Source organism: Coregonus lavaretus (assembly GCF_964263955.1).
Source record: "Coregonus lavaretus genome assembly, chromosome: 35".
In the NCBI taxonomy this organism is placed as follows: Eukaryota; Metazoa; Chordata; class Actinopteri; order Salmoniformes; family Salmonidae; genus Coregonus; species Coregonus lavaretus.
This window is the reverse complement of record NC_140022.1, coordinates 3,220,301-3,234,709: the sequence shown is the minus strand read 5'-3', so window position 1 is coordinate 3,234,709 and position 14,409 is coordinate 3,220,301. Positions and strand designations below refer to the sequence as shown.

The window sequence follows — 14,409 nt, the reverse complement described above, 5'->3', positions numbered from 1 at the left end:
CAGGGCCTCTGATCTAGGCCAGTCTTCAGAGTTACAGAGTAGGTCCTCTGATCTAGGCCAGTCTTCAGAGTTACAGGGTAGGGCCTCTGATCTAGGCCAGTCTTCAGAGTTACAGGGTAGGGCCTCTGATCTAGGCCAGTCTTCAGAGTTACAGGGTAGGGCCTCTGATCTAGGCCAGTCTTCAGAGTTACAGAGTAGGGCCTCTGATCCAAGCCAGTCTTCGGAGTTACAGAGTAGGTCCTCTGATCTAGGCCAGTCTTCAGAGTTACAGAGTAGGTCCTCTGATCTAGGCCAGTCTTCAGAGTTACAGAGTAGGGCCTCTGATCTAGGCCAGTCTTCAGAGTTACAGAGTAGGTCCTCTGATCTAGGCCAGTCTTCAGAGTTACAGAGTAGGGCCTCTGATCTAGGCCAGTCTTCAGAGTTACATAGTAGGTCCTCTGATCCAAGCCAGTCTTCGGAGGGGCATACTGGTATTAGTGCTGAATCCTATAAGCCTACCCCACGTGTAATCTAGTACTACTCTGTCAGCAGTCAAGACTGGGATAGGCCCAGTGAAGGCCTATAGATCACCCACAGAATGACAATAGCACAAATCTGATTCTCCCATTACTATGGAGCAATATTAGTGCAACAGTGTGTGTTCGGCCTTTGATCCTTGAGGAGGAGTGAAGGAGTGCACAAATTGGGCTTATGATTCATATGCTGTGAATAAAACACAGCAAACTCCTGGGGGTTGGGGTGATTAAATATCACAGGGAAGGGAATCAGTGGCCGTGTCCAAATATCCATACTTGCGTCCTAAATAGTAGGCCGTTGGAGTATGCGAAAAAATACTGTTTAATAGTGTGATATTTTGGAAATTGAGTATACTTTAAATGGCCGGATGTCTTACTCATTACAGCTGATCAATTAAATATGGGGATGTGCTACCAAAATCAACGAATAGCGGGAAACAACGCAATCGCGCATGACGCATTCTCAGTATGCGAAAATATTACGTTTTATAGTATGTGAATTATATAAAACAGAGTATGCTTTAAATGCCAGAATGTTATACTGCTTTCGGCTTTTCGTCTAGTAGAATTCGCTGCACACTATACAGGAATTTCACAGCTAATGCATTAGAAGAATTTTGATAGATAGATCTCTTCAAGTAAACAACAAAACAACGTAGATGATGGCGAACAGCTCAGCTTCTGCAGTGTTGTTCAAATGTAAATAGTTTTTGTTCTCCTTAAAACTATCACGACTATTTAATCGTAACGTTACAACTTTGAAAACAGATCTGCAGCCTGCCGTAACTTTATCTAGCTAGTTACGTGATTTAGTAGGACTAGAAGTTATCACTGTTCGAACAGTAACGTTAGCAACAGGGTTACTTGCTTGCTGTTGTGCGACAACTTCATATCATTAGGCTAGCTAGCGACTTGCTGTAAAAACCAGGGCTTGTGTTCAAACTGTTACAGGGTCTAATGAAAATACCAGGCATTTAATTCAGTGGTGAACATGGCAGGAGAAATGCCGCAAAAAAAGTTGAGTCAGTCATGTGGCCATAGTTAGCTCTGGGTCGCTGGGTTTCTAAGTGACAGAAGATGTTGGATGGATGCCAACAACCTTTGATACTGACCTAATTTCCCTTTATCATGCTGCCTATAAAAGCTAACTAGGCCTAGGCTATATCAAAACAATCAAGACTGATAGTTAGGAACATCCAGTTGATGCTAGACACACAGAATACGTTAAAAAAAAAACTAAAGTCTTACTATCGACTTAAGTCTTCCTCTATAAATGAATCAATCACATGAGGCATATCTGTTTTACCCATCCTAAAAACTCCCTTTTATCTCTCTTTACACACTCCTTCACTCCATTCCAATCCACAACCCCTCCTCTCATCCCCTTTGTCTCTGGAGCGTTCCATTCAGTGGGGATAGGGGGCGCCGGATTGAGCCTCATTAAAATATGACATGCCATTTCTGTCTGACTGGCTGCACTGGGCTCTAATAATAGCATGGCGGTCTTAATTTACCCTTGGGGAGAAGTGAAGCAAGTGTCCCACTGGCCCTTATCTGAACGGGGGCTGAACGCCCCACTGAACCCCCCTCCAGGCAGTACACTTTGTGGGCTGTGCCAAGAGAAACTGACCGCCTAAACCTTACTGTACCCCTTTACTGTCCCAGTAGGATGATTACATACTGTACATGCCAATGCCAACACACAGTCACTCACACACACACACTTCAGCACACACAGTCAACACACACTTCAGCACACACAGTCACTACAACAGTTCCTCTTATTTCAGAGTCCATAACATCCGCAATAACAGCGTTGCTGTTGTTCAATGCCCTTCACTGATTTCTCCAAAGACAATGGTGATACGTGATCTGAGTGTATTACATGACAACCAGAGAGAGTACTGAGCAAGCTCTCTGTTGCTGACAGACTGACTGGCACCTGAAGGAGTACTGGGCCAGTTCTCTGTTGCTGACAGACTGACTGGCACTTGAAGATGACATCACTGCATTATGGAGCGGATCAGCCTGGGTTCAAGAATGAGTAGCAATGTACTGTTAGCTGCTTGACTGTCTCCTCGTAACCACATACCACACGTTTCAATGTAAACAGTCACATATGCACATTATTTCCTGCCTGCTACAACTCACACACACACTCTGCTGCAAAGTTATGAGTACATCCGCACACACATAAAGACAAACGGCTGCACAGTTCTACAAACATCCGTACACACACACACACACACACAGTGATACACAGTGATACACACACACCATCTAAATATTTCTTTAAGGCTCACCTTCCACAGCAACATTCTCATAGAGCTCTTCATTGTGAATGTTAAAGACCGGCATGGCCGTTTTCAACCTTCTGCTCTCCCTCTTGCTCTCTCCCCTCCCCTCTTGCCCTCTGTCTGTCCCTCCCTCTCTCTCTGTCTGTCTGTCCCGTGACGCTGCCTGGCCCTGGCTTGGCACTCAGATGCACCCTGTCCTTGCCAGGGACAGCCACTGAGGCCACCGCACGCACACGTCTCTGTGCCGCTCATATGGAAGAAACCTCAGGAGAAAGAACAAGGGGAGGTGGAGAAACACACTGACTACTACACTGAGATCAACACACAGCTGACTATTACACTGAGATCAACACACAGCTGACTATTACACTGAGATCAACACACAGCTGACTATTACACTGAGATCAACACACAGCTGACTATTACACTGAGATCAACACACAGCTGACTATTACACTGAGATCAACACACAGCTGACTATTACACTGAGATCAACACACAGCTGACTATTACACTGAGATCAACACACAGCTGACTATTACACTGAGATCAACACACAGCTGACGATTACACTGAGATCAACACACAGCTGACGATTACACTGAGATCAACACACAGCTGACGATTACACTGAGATCAACACACAGCTGACTATTACACTGAGATCAACACACAGCTGACTATTACACTGAGATCAACACACAGCTGACTATTACACTGAGATCAACACACAGCCGACTGCTACACTGAGATCAACACACAGCTGACTACTACACTGAGATCAACACACAGCTGACTACTACACTGAGATCAACACACAGCCGACTATTACACTGAGATCAACACACAGCTGACTATTACACTGAGATCAACACACAGCTGACGATTACACTGAGATCAACACACAGCTGACGATTACACTGAGATCAACACACAGCTGACGATTACACTGAGATCAACACACAGCTGACTATTACACTGAGATCAACACACAGCTGACTATTACACTGAGATCAACACACAGCTGACTATTACACTGAGATCAACACACAGCTGACTATTACACTGAGATCAACACACAGCTGACTATTACACTGAGATCAACACACAGCTGACTATTACACTGAGATCAACACACAGCTGACTATTACACTGAGATCAACACACAGCTGACTATTACACTGAGATCAACACACAGCTGACTATTACACTGAGATCAACACACAGCCGACTATTACACTGAGATCAACACACAGCCGACTGCTACACTGAGATCAACACACAGCCGACTGCTACACTGAGATCAACACACAGCCGACTGCTACACTGAGATCAACACACAGCCGACTGCTACACTGAGATCAACACACAGCCGACTGCTACACTGAGATCAACACACAGCTTGTCATATGACCACGTTCACCAAGCACCACTGTCCATCTGCTGCCTGGACAGTATAACACTGCCCTGTCAGTCCCAGCAGATAATATAACACTGCCCTGTCAGTCCCACCACATCATCATATAACACTACCCTGTCAGTCCCACCAGATAATATAACACTATCCTGTCAGTCCCAGCAGATAATAATAAAATACTACCCTGTCAGTCCCACCAGATAATATAACACTATCCTGTCAGTCCCAGCAGATAATAATAAAATACTATCCTGTCAGTCCCAGCAGATAATAATATAACACTATCCTGTCAGTCCCAGCAGATAATAATATAACACTATCCTGTCAGTCCCAGCAGATGATAATATAACACTATCCTGTCAGTCCCACCAGATAATAATATAACACTATCCTGTCAGTCCCACCAGATAATACACCATAGGAAGTGATGAGAGCAAGGTACTTTTACCACAGATACAAAACACACACACCGATTTCTCCTCTTCCCTGAAACTAGAAAGTCCCACACACAAACACAATTCCCATTCTTTCTCGTATGATAATAACATACAACCACTAGGAATGGGTGGCCATCCCAGGATTTACTGTATTACCGGCATAGCACACAAGGGGGTACTAAAAACACAAAAAAGCCCATTGGGTGTCCATTACCAGAATGCTAACAAAAGTAGCACAAGTAATAGTGAATTCTTATTGACGCTTTTAGCTAAATGCTAACATGCGCAAACGAACAAACCAATTGCAAAGACAGGCAAATTCAGCTCGTAAAGTTATAGAAGTACAGCTAGTAGCCATTTTTTCGGTGAGAGTGGACATTGAAAAGCTAAAGTGAATGAGCGAAATGAACAAAGTTGTGACGCATGCTTGTCTGAAGGAAGAGCAGCATGTGTACATGGAGCAGAAGGGGGAGGAGGACGGAGACGAGGGGGAAAAAACACTAGTGGGAGAAAACGGCACAGGGAAACAAAATGGCGGCTGTCCAGGTAACTTATCCAGAGCTCTGACTTCTCAAAAACGTCAGAAAGCGAACACCCCCGTCTCCTTATTAAATTAAGCCTCTCACTTAGCGAACTAACAAGTAACCAAATTACCCAGCTGGAGAGTACAGCACATCTTAGACAGTTAGAAGATATCTGATGGCAAACATTTAGTAGTGAATTGCATACAAGTAACTTCATCACCTCATGTGCGCACAACAGAGAGAGACTCACCGATAGATATAGATTTGTCCCGTTGTGCTCTTTACAACCAACACGTGACTAGCTGCTGTTCTGGGGAACTGCGGTAAGCTTCATAATGTTAAATAATGTGACAGGTGAAATGAAGAACGGAATCTTCTTTATCTCCTAACGTATTGCACCAGTTGACTGCAGGCATTTACTTCATTTGCTACAACATATTCAAAATATATTGAAAAACTTCAAAGAAATAGTTTCAACGGTATTGACGGTAAATGAAAACCATCCCGTGGGTATTTCCAAATACCCCGGTATACGGTATACTGCCCAACCCTAACAACCACAGACTGACACACACGGCGGTGACTCACTCATGTATCTGAAGGTCTCCTGGGCCAGCATGGGGGAGATGGCGGTGGGGCAGGGCTCCTCTTCAGGGGAGCAGCTGGGAGAGATCACCCAGTCCTGACTGTCATACAGGTACAGAGACTCTGAACCCTGGGAGCCCATCGACCCAGACTCCCTACCACCACCACACTGCTTACTGCTGGTACTGGTGTCATCTGGGGAAGAGGGGGAGTTACTTGGCATCATCCATGCAACAAAATAGCATGATAAAAATAGTGGGTGCAGTACTAGTGATGATCAGAGGGGGGCATCATACGAATACGGTAACTACTACAGTGAATCTACCCACATCGCCCCCTATAGACTCAACCAACTCATTGCTGAAGCTGATTTCTATAACACTGCCTTAAGACACCCTCTGTCTGAGCGAAGACTGAGTGCTGAATTGAGAGTGGGGATGAGTGTGTGTGTGTGAATCATGAATGTGTATGTACGGCAGGGAGAGTGAGTGTGTGTGTGCGTGTGAGAGAGAGAGAGAGAGAGAGAGAGTTGAAGCGCTCCCTTGGCTCTGGTGGTGCATAACACAATGTCTTCAGGTTCAGTGGTTATGTGGTTTAGTGTGCTGAGCTGGGCTGGCAGGAGCCTCGAGTCCTCATGACTGTGTAGACAGACAGGAAAACACACACACACACACACACCATCCTCAAACAGGCCTTGAAGGGTGTGTGGGTGCAGTTTTTTTCAGGAGAGCCAAGTCAAGCATGCAAGGCTCCCTCTCCTTTCCGGCAGTCTCCTGTCCTCTCTCCATCTCCCCCCTCCTCTCCTCTCCTCTCCTCTCCTCAGTGTCTACTGCCCTCTCCTCTCTCCTTAGTGTCTACTGCTCTCTCCTCTCCTCTCCTCTCCTCTCCTCTCCTCTCCTCTCCTCTCCTCTCCTCTCCTCTCCTCTCTCCTTAGTGTCTAATGCCCCCCTCTCCTCTCTCTCTCTCTCTCCTCAGTGTCTACTGCCCTCTCCTCTCTCTCTCTCTCTCCTCAGTGTCTACTGCCCTCTCCTCTCCTCTCTCTCTCTCTCCTCAGTGTCTACTGCCCTCTCCTCTCCTCTCCTCTCTCCTTAGTGTCTACTGCCCCCCTCTCCTCTCTCTCTCTCCTCAGTGTCTACTGCCCTCTCCTCTCCTCTCCTCTCCTCTCTCTCCTCAGTGTCTACTGCCCCCTCCTCCCTCCTCAGTGTCTACTGCCCTCTCCTCTCCTCTCCTCTCCTCTCCTCTCCTCTCCTCTCCTCTCCTCTCCTCTCCTCTCCTCTCCTCTCCTCTCCTCTCCTCTCCTCTCCTCTCCTCTCCCCTCCTCTCCCCAGTGTCTACTGCCCCCTCCTCTCCCCAGTCTACTGCCCCCTCCTCTCCCCAGTGTCTACTGCCCCCTCCTCTCCCCAGTGTCTACTGCCCCCTCCTCTCCCCAGTGTCTACTGCCCCCTCCTCTCCCCAGTGTCTACTGCCCCCTCCTCTCCCCAGTGTCTACTGCCCCCTCCTCTCCTCAGTGTCTACTGCCCTCTCCTCTCTCCTTAGTGTCTACTGCCCTCTCCTCTCTCTCTCTCTCTCCTCAGTGTCTACTGCCCTCTCCTCTCTCTCTCTCTCTCCTCAGTGTCTACTGCCCTCTCCTCTCCTCTCTCTCTCTCCTCAGTGTCTACTGCCCCCTCCTCTCCTCTCTCTCTCCTCAGTGTCTACTGCCCTCTCCTCTCCTCTCCTCTCTCTCTCTCCTCAGTGTCTACTGCCCTCTCCTCTCTCCTTAGTGTCTACTGCCCCCCTCTCCTCTCTCTCTCCTCAGTGTCTACTGCCCTCTCCTCTCCTCTCCTCTCTCTCTCTCCTCAGTGTCTACTGCCCTCTCCTCTCCTCTCTCTCTCTCCTCAGTGTCTACTGCCCCCTCCTCTCCTCTCTCTCTCCTTCTCCTCAGTGTCTACTGCCCTCTCCTCTCCTCTCTCTCTCTCCTCAGTGTCTACTGCCCTCTCCTCTCCTCTCTCTCTCTCCTCAGTGTCTACTGCCCCCTCCTCTCCTCTCTCTCTCTCCTCAGTGTCTACTGCCCCCTCCTCTCCTCTCTCTCTCCTCAGTGTCTACTGCCCCCTCCTCTCCCCAGTGTCTACTGCCCTCTCCTCTCCTCTCCTCTCTCCTTAGTGTCTACTGCCCTCTCCTCTCTCCTTAGTGTCTACTGCCCCCCTCTCCTCTCTCTCTCTCTCTCCTCAGTGTCTACTGCCCTCTCCTCTCCTCTCTCTCTCTCCTCAGTGTCTACTGCCCTCTCCTCTCCTCTCTCTCTCTCCTCAGTGTCTACTGCCCCCTCCTCTCCTCTCCTCTCCTCTCCTCTCCCTCCTCAGTGTCTACTGCCCTCTCCTCTCCTCTCCTCTCCTCTCCTCTCCCGTGTCTACTGCCCCCTCCTCTCCCCAGTGTCTACTGCCCCCTCCTCTCCCCAGTGTCTACTGCCCCCTCCTCTCCCCAGTGTCTACTGCCCCCTCCTCTCCTCTCCTCCCTTCCTCGTCACTCACCAGTCTCTGTGCTTCCGCCCTTCTTCTCCACGCCACGGGGTTTCACCTCAAACATCTCTCCTGTTTGTCCACTCGCCGTGTGGGCGGAGCCTCCAACGCTCACACACACACCGCCGGACAGGAAGAAGAAGGGAGCGCCGCTATGACATCACATCCTGCCCCCTCCTGAGGCGGGCAGGCGGCCGGGAGCCTAGAGGACAGCGGTGTCAGACACACACACTCTCCACTATCGGCCGCTTCACCCTAACCCTTAGCAGAAACAAAGGAAACAGACCAGCGGAGTGTTCAGTAGGGAGAAACGTTTTGGAACAGAGTGAAACAGACCAGTGGAGTGTTCAGTAGGGAGAAACGTTTTGGAACAGAGTGAAACAGACCAGCGGAGTGTTCAGTAGGGAGAAACGTTTTGGAACAGAGTGAAACAGACCAGTGGAGTGTTCAGTAGGGAAACGTTTTGGAACAGAGTGAAACAGACCAGCGGAGTGTTGAGTAGGGAGAAACGTTTTGGAACAGAGTGAAACAGACCAGAGAAGTGTTCAGTAGGGAGAAACGTTTTGGAACAGAGTGAAACAAACCAGAAAAGTGAAACAGGAGGTACTACTAGTAGGTAGGCTATACACTGAGTGTACAAAACATTAAGGACACTCTCCTAATATTGAGGTTCACTCCCCCTTTTGCCCTCAGAACAGCCTCAATTCGTTGGGGCATGGACTCTACAAGGTGTCGAAAGCGTTCCACAGGGATGCTGGCCCATGTTGACTCCAATGCTTCCCACAGTTGTGTCAATTTGGCTGGATGTCCTTTGGGTGGTGAACCATTCTTGATACACACGGAACACTGTTGAGTGTGAAAAACCCAGCAGCGTTGCAGTTCTTGACACAAACCGGTGCGCCTGGCACATACTACCATACCCTGTTCAAAGGCACTTAAATATTTTGTCTTGCCCATTCACCCTCTGAATGGCACACATACATAATCCATGTCTTAATTGTCTCAAGGCTTAAAAATCCTTATTTAACCTGTCTCCTCCCCTTCATCTACACTGATTGAAGGGGATTTAACAGGTGACATCAATAACGGATCATATAGCTTTCACCTGGATTCACCTGGTCAGTCTGTGGCAATGAAAGAGGTGTTTTGTACACTCAGTGTATATTAGCCTGTCCAATAAGAACATAGACGGCAAAAATCTAGTCTATAGAGACCACTCCTAGCCTCCTGCAGGCCCTAGTGAAAACACTAGTTTATAGAGACCACTTCTAGCCTCCTGCAGGCCCTAGTGAAAACACTAGTTTATAGAGACCACTTCTAGCCTCCTGCGGGCCCTAGTGAAAACACTAGTTTATAGAGACCACTCCTAGCCTCCTGCGGGCCCTAGTGAAAACACTAGTCTATAGAGACCACTTCTAGCCTCCTGCGGGCCCTAGTGAAAACACTAGTCTATAGAGACCACTTCTAGCCTCCTGCGGGCCCTAGTGAAAACACTAGTCTATAGAGACCACTCCTAGCCTCCTGCGGGCCCTAGTGAAAACACTAGTCTATAGAGACCACTTCTAGCCTCCTGCGGGCCCTAGTGAAAACACTAGTCTATAGAGACCACTTCTAGCCTCCTCCAGCAGCTAAAATGCCAAGCACAGTCCTATTGTCGGGCAGGCAAGCTGCAGACAGAAACGTGTTTTCGTTGAATGTACAAAAATGTGGCACATAGCATTAGAGGGGGGGGGGGGGGGGGGAGCCCCTTCCTGTTGGCTGACACTGAGAGACACCTTACAGTGTTAAATGGATGACACAAGACAGGATGTGAGTTCTTAAAGGGGCAGCTTCCCACGAGAAGCCAAGCACGGTCTTAAAGGCAAAATGCTCCTGACTGTGTCATGGAGTTGGGAGGCAGAGCTAAGGTACAGAGTGACCAGTGTGTCATACCTGTGTGGTGTGTTAGGCCCGGGGCGAGGCTAGTGTAGTGCTAGTGCTGTCCACAACATTTCAAGGTCAAAATAGAGTAGGAATCTCCGTCTGAGTGAGGGACTGTGTTGTGTTGTGTTGTGTTGTGTGCAAGCGTGTCCCAGACCTTCATCCTGGGTCAGGGCTAGTGCAGTGTCTTCTAAGATGATGTAACATCTCTGCATGTGAAAGAGAGAGACAGAGAGCATATCCCTCTGCATGTGAAAGAGAGAGACAGAGAGCATATCCCTCTGCATGTGAAAGAGAGAGACAGAGAGCATATCCCTCTGCATGTGAAAGAGAGCATATCCCTCTGCATGTGAAAGAGAGCATATCCCTCTGCATGTGAAAGAGAGCATATCCCTCTGCATGTGAAAGAGAGCATATCCCTCTGCGTGTGAAAGAGAGCATATCCCTCTGCGTGTGAAAGAGAGCACATCCCTCTGCATGTGAAAGAGAGAGACAGAGAGCATATCCCTCTGCATGTGAAAGAGAGCATATCCCTCTGCATGTGAAAGAGAGCATATCCCTCTGCGTGTGAAAGAAAGCGTATCCCTCTGCATGTAAAAGAGAGCATATCCCTCTGCATGTGAAAGAGAGAGAGAAAGAGTATTCCTCTGCATGGGAAAGAAAGAGTATTCCTCTGCATGGGAAACCCAGACAGAGCAAGAGAGCGAGAGTATCCCTCAGCAAAATGGCAGCTCAGACTCCTTACATAAGATAACTCAGTCAGCCTCACAAACCCCCAAAACATCACTTCTGCACACTCATCCTCAGGGGAATTATCATTACAGTGACATTCATCTTTTCCATTCATTCTTTCTCCTTTTCACTGTATTCACTCTATTTCCAATTTCAGGGGTGATGGTCATAGAGAATGTGCTTGAGTCAACTACGTATGCCTAGATGCAAAATAGCCTAGATGTCCCATTCAGCAACCAGGGTCGTATTCATTAGTGCACACCGTATCAAAACGTTTTGCAAACAAGCATTTCTTATTGGACAAATTCCGTTTTGGCCCGTTTGTTTCCTTTCCCAGTGAATAGGACCCAGAGGTCCTGCTGTGAGATGAAGCAGCCCAACCAAGCCTGTTTAACGCAACCTTTTCAAATGGACTTATCATCAGATGACATCCATCCATACCCACAGTACTGCAGCAGGCCTAGTTTCAGTGGTGTCAGTAGGGATAAGCCTCCATGTTGGAACAAGAGGCTGACCCAGCAGTGAGACTGGTACACCACGGCACCACCACAACAGCAGCACTTCAGTGGTTAGCTACAAGTACTGATATGAAACCTAAGGTTTCCCTGTTGCAGTAAGGTGGAGGTGCAAGTGGGCAACAGCAAACCAAATTGGAGTTGACAGTACAATGCACTACATGCTGTCTTGTGTCTACACACAAGAGACAAGGCAGCTAACTGAGACATGATGTTCTTTCCTTCTCTCTCCCTGGCTGCAGACAGATTCTCTGGCCTTGTTTAGCCTAAATCCTTCTCTTCAAGTTGGGTGCTCATTCTAGCCCCTCTACCCCATGCTACCACCAAGCAATCAATACTTTTAACAACTGAGGGACAGTGAACAAGTAAACACTTCGGGGAGAAGGGAAAAGAATCAGAGCCCCATCACCCTCTCCCTGATAAGGTGAAAGGTCAAACCATAGAGGCATTTCCCAAGAGATGGCTTTCCCAATGGCTTCCCTTCCTCATATCCTGTCATTCACTACCACTGATCTACAAGGGCTTGACAGGTCAAAGCAACATGGTGGAGACTGTTCCCATCACTTCAGTGTCAATTATCTACAAGGGCTTGACAGGTCAAAGCAACATGGTGGAGACTGTTCCCATCCATTCAGTGTCAATTATCTACAAGGGCTTGACAGGTCAAAGCAACATGGTGGAGACTGTTCCCATCACTTCAGTGTCAATTATCTACAAGGGCTTGACAGGTCAAAGCAACATGGTGGAGACTGTTCCCATCCATTCAGTGTCAATTATCTACAAGGGCTTGACAGGTCAAAGCAACATGGTTGAGACTGTTCCCATCCTTTCCCCTACCTGTAGTTATGAAGGAATGGAGGGAAGAAAAGGAAGTGATCTAATCTTGTGTACAGGGCCGGACTAAGGCCTCATCTGCAGTTCTATGACCACCTGACTTGAAGAGACTCTCCAGCCCACCACTGCTTAGCCCCAACCCTCTCTTTCTCTCTCACCCACTTTTACAGTTTTCATACTATCGTGTCGACCCGAACCGCACTGTGTCCTTTCTAGCAACTATGAGGGATGCATAACCAGGCCAGCGCAGTACAGCTCGGCTCAGTAGAGTGAAAGGAGTTTCTACAACTCTCTTCCTCTGACTCTGTGTAATTCCCAAGAAACAATCTCCAATTAGCTAGACCACATCTAACAGACTCTCTTCTGCACATGACTGTTTGGGTGTCAGGAGGGTCATGAGGAGCATGTAATACCAGACTGTCTGAGCAGGAGTTGCATCACAACACCAGGCCCATATAACAACGGCTCTGGGACGGTCTCCTGAGTAGTTAGTGGAACAACTGTCCATAAGCACACTCACCCTGAGGGGAATATTTCTTATTTACTTGAAACTGTAGTCTTATTTTCACTTGAAATATCAACAAAAATTAGAAACATTCACATCTAGGAGGGAAGAAGGAATTAGCTAATTGTCATTCGGTCTCGAATTTGTGCATTAATGTGTTCATAAATCAAACTTAACCAATGATTGGTGGAAATATTATCTACTTAACTCCAACAAGTAAAAGATTGGATGTGAAGTTGAAATATTAGCTAAATGTTTAAATCCCCAGTCATAACACTTAAGTGATCCTAAACAGGGAATTCTAATATAGTCTTCTTGACTTTGGAATCTGCAGCAGTCAACATAGGTCAATGTCAAACATTGATAGCTACATTGATGGTTTATCAACAGTATGAATAATATTCGGTGTGTTCGCGGTCTACAGTGTAACCACGGTGGAGTGTTCGTCATAAACAACAACAACAAAACATCTCGCTGAATGTGGTTAATAATTAAAACCGTGGCGTAATATATGGATTTAAGTATAAACTGCGATGGGAGGAAGTGACAACTGAAAAAAATATTCATTGATCTCGGCACCAAAGCAACAATTTGACAAGACTACAGTGCAATGACTTGTTTCATAATGAACCAACCCGACAATAGCGAGCGCACATCCCCAAAAAGTATGTTTTCGCCCGCTAAATTTATAATCTCACGATTTCATCATTTCGTTCCGAGGAGAGTGACATTTTTATTTTGGGGGGGGTAGTGATGATGACTAGTATAAGTGCCTACAGCTGATTAAATTGACAAGCTAACATAGCAAAGCTAGCGAGCTAGGTAGTACAGTAGCACATCCGTGATTTCCATCCGGGCTTTGGCAAGGATTTCTCCCATCGATGTGGTAATTTATGATCCAGATTTTCCCATATATAATTTAACATCAACCTACCTTTTGATGTATTTTAAACACATAAAAAAAATCCCAGAGTACATGTGGACCCGTCAATCCTAAATCTCAAATAATGGCAACAGTAGATGACAGGGAGAAAATTATGGGGCAGACTGGTTGAGTTGATGGGTACATACGTCATGAAATAGCGCGCGGATGAAAAGTGACGTGTGAATAACGCGACAATATGTATTGAATCGTGTTTCTAAATAAAAGTCTTACACTAAATACAAAAGGATTTGTTATTAAAATCTATTTTGTCAATTCATATTTTTTTTAAATTAGAGTTAATATACATGGAATTAAGACTGAAATGTACTACGAATTAGGGAATAAATAGCAAAAAAGTACTGATATAAATCAGTGCGGTTCACAGATGAAAATGAAATATATAAAAATCATATCCCAACTTTTATCAAGTTTCCACAAGTTTAGTATCTACGTCATTACGTCAAATCATCTGGGAGGAGAGCAAAAACATTGGTGAAGTATGTTGTTGCCATTAATTATAAATTTCAAACTTCATACTCTCAACAAGATACATTTGTTTTAACAGTGTGTTTAGCGCATCGTAATCTGTTTCTATTTCTCTTACATTCCATTGCATCTTGAAAATATGTTATTATCTTCAATCGAAACAATATCTGGAAGCGCAACTTGTACATTACGTGATATTTTGCGTTGTCATAACTCTTAACTTTC

The 14,409-nt window shown here is 46.5% G+C and overlaps 1 protein-coding gene across 2 annotated transcripts in view; it reads right to left on the bottom strand.

The window, feature by feature from the left end:
* The window catches only part of trak2 (trafficking protein, kinesin binding 2), a 64,697-nt gene extending 50,877 nt beyond the window's left edge, over positions 1-13,820 (bottom strand). For both annotated transcript variants that reach the window (XM_084152817.1, XM_084152818.1), the window contains exons 1-3: positions 13,708-13,820; positions 8,280-8,528; positions 5,779-5,970 (exon numbers count right to left, since the gene is read on the bottom strand). In XM_084152817.1, the coding sequence (XP_084008943.1) occupies positions 5,779-5,970; positions 8,280-8,334 (247 nt within the window). In that variant the 5' untranslated portion in view covers positions 8,335-8,528; positions 13,708-13,820. The remainder of the gene's footprint in view (positions 1-5,778; positions 5,971-8,279; positions 8,529-13,707) is intronic.
* Between the last annotated feature and the right edge of the window lie 589 nt (positions 13,821-14,409).